Source organism: Capsicum annuum, chromosome 7, assembly GCF_002878395.1.
Source record: "Capsicum annuum cultivar UCD-10X-F1 chromosome 7, UCD10Xv1.1, whole genome shotgun sequence".
Lineage (NCBI taxonomy): Eukaryota > Viridiplantae > Streptophyta > Magnoliopsida > Solanales > Solanaceae > Capsicum > Capsicum annuum.
The window spans coordinates 401,145-403,163 of record NC_061117.1 but is presented as its reverse complement, the minus strand read 5'-3'; the positions used below and the strand labels follow the sequence as shown (position 1 = coordinate 403,163).

At 31.1% G+C, this 2,019-nt stretch overlaps 1 protein-coding gene across 1 annotated transcript in view; it reads left to right on the top strand.

The window, feature by feature from the left end:
• The window catches only part of LOC107876993 (CASP-like protein 2C1), a 7,023-nt gene extending 6,189 nt beyond the window's left edge, over positions 1 to 834 (top strand). The window contains exon 3 of the mRNA XM_016723792.2: positions 464 to 834. Coding sequence (XP_016579278.1) covers positions 464 to 748 — 285 coding nt within the window. The 3' untranslated portion in view covers positions 749 to 834. The remainder of the gene's footprint in view (positions 1 to 463) is intronic.
• Positions 835 to 2,019: the final 1,185 nt, after the last annotated feature.

Below are 2,019 nucleotides of genomic sequence, written 5' to 3'. Positions count from 1 at the left end.
ATAGAGTCGAAAATTTAAGAGTAATCCTTCAATTACACTCTTGTGATACTTACCTTTCTCCCCTTTCATAGAGGGGAAAATTAAATTCACATCTAATTAGTCATATTATTATAGGACTATATAGAGGTAAGCATTCAGTAATCCCCTGATCAAAGTTGCTATGACATATTCCAATTTCATAGGGGTTCTATTACCTCTTTGAACTCAATTTTAGTATATTTTTGTCAACATTTTGTGTTGACGTGACACCTTTATTACATAAAATGAGGCCCACGTCAAATGTGTCACGTTAGCTAAAAGGTCGATAAAAATATACTAAAATTTAGTTCAGAGAGTAATACGATCCTCGTGAAGTTAAAGTGTGTCATAGTAAATTTGATCATAATTCAGGAGTACCAGATGTTTTACTATAAATAGATGTCTAAAAAAAACTGTTTATATATTTTTGTGTATGTGGATGCAGGCAATTGTGTACACAGTATTTGCAGCAAATTCAGCAGCAATAGAAGCCTCAGCAATAGCATTGATTGGGATTAAAAGTTTACAATGGATGAAAATATGCAATAAATTCACAAGATTTTGTGTCCAAATTGGAAGTGCTTTATTATTAGGATATCTTGCTGTTCTTGTATTATTTTTAATCTCATCACTTTCTGCATTTCAATTATTTAGACACTACTCACCTAAGCATTTTCTTCAACTTAAAACCAAATTAAAAATGTTGCAAAATGATCCAGAAAATAATTGATGTATACAATGTGTTTTTTATTTTCTTAATAAATTGGATTAGTATGGGTTGTACTATATATATAATATATGCTCTAATTAGAAATATTTATTTTCTTGTATTATGCGCTCAGTATGAGTGTATTCACACAGTGATCCAGCCGACAAATATATGCCACAAAAATACGGAAAAAAAAATCTGATGGGGAGGGGGGGTCATAAGACCCCCGCAAAGTTGAAGCGTCTTACAACAAATTTCGCCAAAAGTTTAGGTCTTATTTCGGACCTTTTTCTCAATTAAATTTGATTTGAAGTTAAATTGAGAAAGCCAAGGGTGTTCGGAAGTTGAAATTTTGTTTGAATATATATATGTATAAAAACAAAATTAAAATTTTATGAATATCCTATCATTTTCTGAATATCTTATATAGTACGTAACTGTTATGGAATGAAAGAGACAAGAAAGAAAATTATACAGAAACTGAATGATAACTCTTGATATTGATTCTTTTCCTTGATTCAAAGAGACGAGTACATCTCTATTTATAAGAAACTAAATAAAATAAATAAGGAAAATGACTAAATATTCTGTAATTAATAAACCCTAGAGTTAAAAGGAAATAAATAATGTAAAATATTCTTAGGCTAAAAAAAAAATATTCTACCATTAATAAAGGTAAATCTCAACATTCCCCCTCTAACACAAGTTGGTGTATCCAACTTGAGTTTGAACACTGAATTATTTTTGAAAAAATGCATTTTTCTTGATTTTGTTGCAACAATCTAATAAAGTTGGTCTTCCTCGTGTTCATGTTCTTCTTCCACAATTAGTGTTTTTGAATTGTCTTGAGTATGTTTGAACTTGCATACTTTTGTGGCATGACCTTTTTGTTTGCAACTTCCACATAATGCATCGGATTTTCACCAGCAAAATTTTTCAAGTGTGTTTTCTTTTTGCAATATTTGTAACGTGGATAATCAAGTTTTCTTTTTTTGATGGTTCACGTAAAAAATACCTTCAACAACTTTTTCTTCTCAGTAGGCTCTTCTTTGCTCTTGTGCTTGAAGAGAGTTTATCAATACAACAAGAGAGATGGCAGAGAGATCTTTAGATTCTTCCAAAGCGGAGATTGGCAGAGAGATGTGTTTGAAGGTTTGTGGGGCATTGAAAGAGATTTTATTGCTTGCCATTGTTTGAAACAAGATTTAAAATTATATGGGTTAAAAGTTAATTAAAAATAGCCCTACGTTACATGTGGCTTGTTGGGTTCGAAATCGAGAGGGCGTCATGCG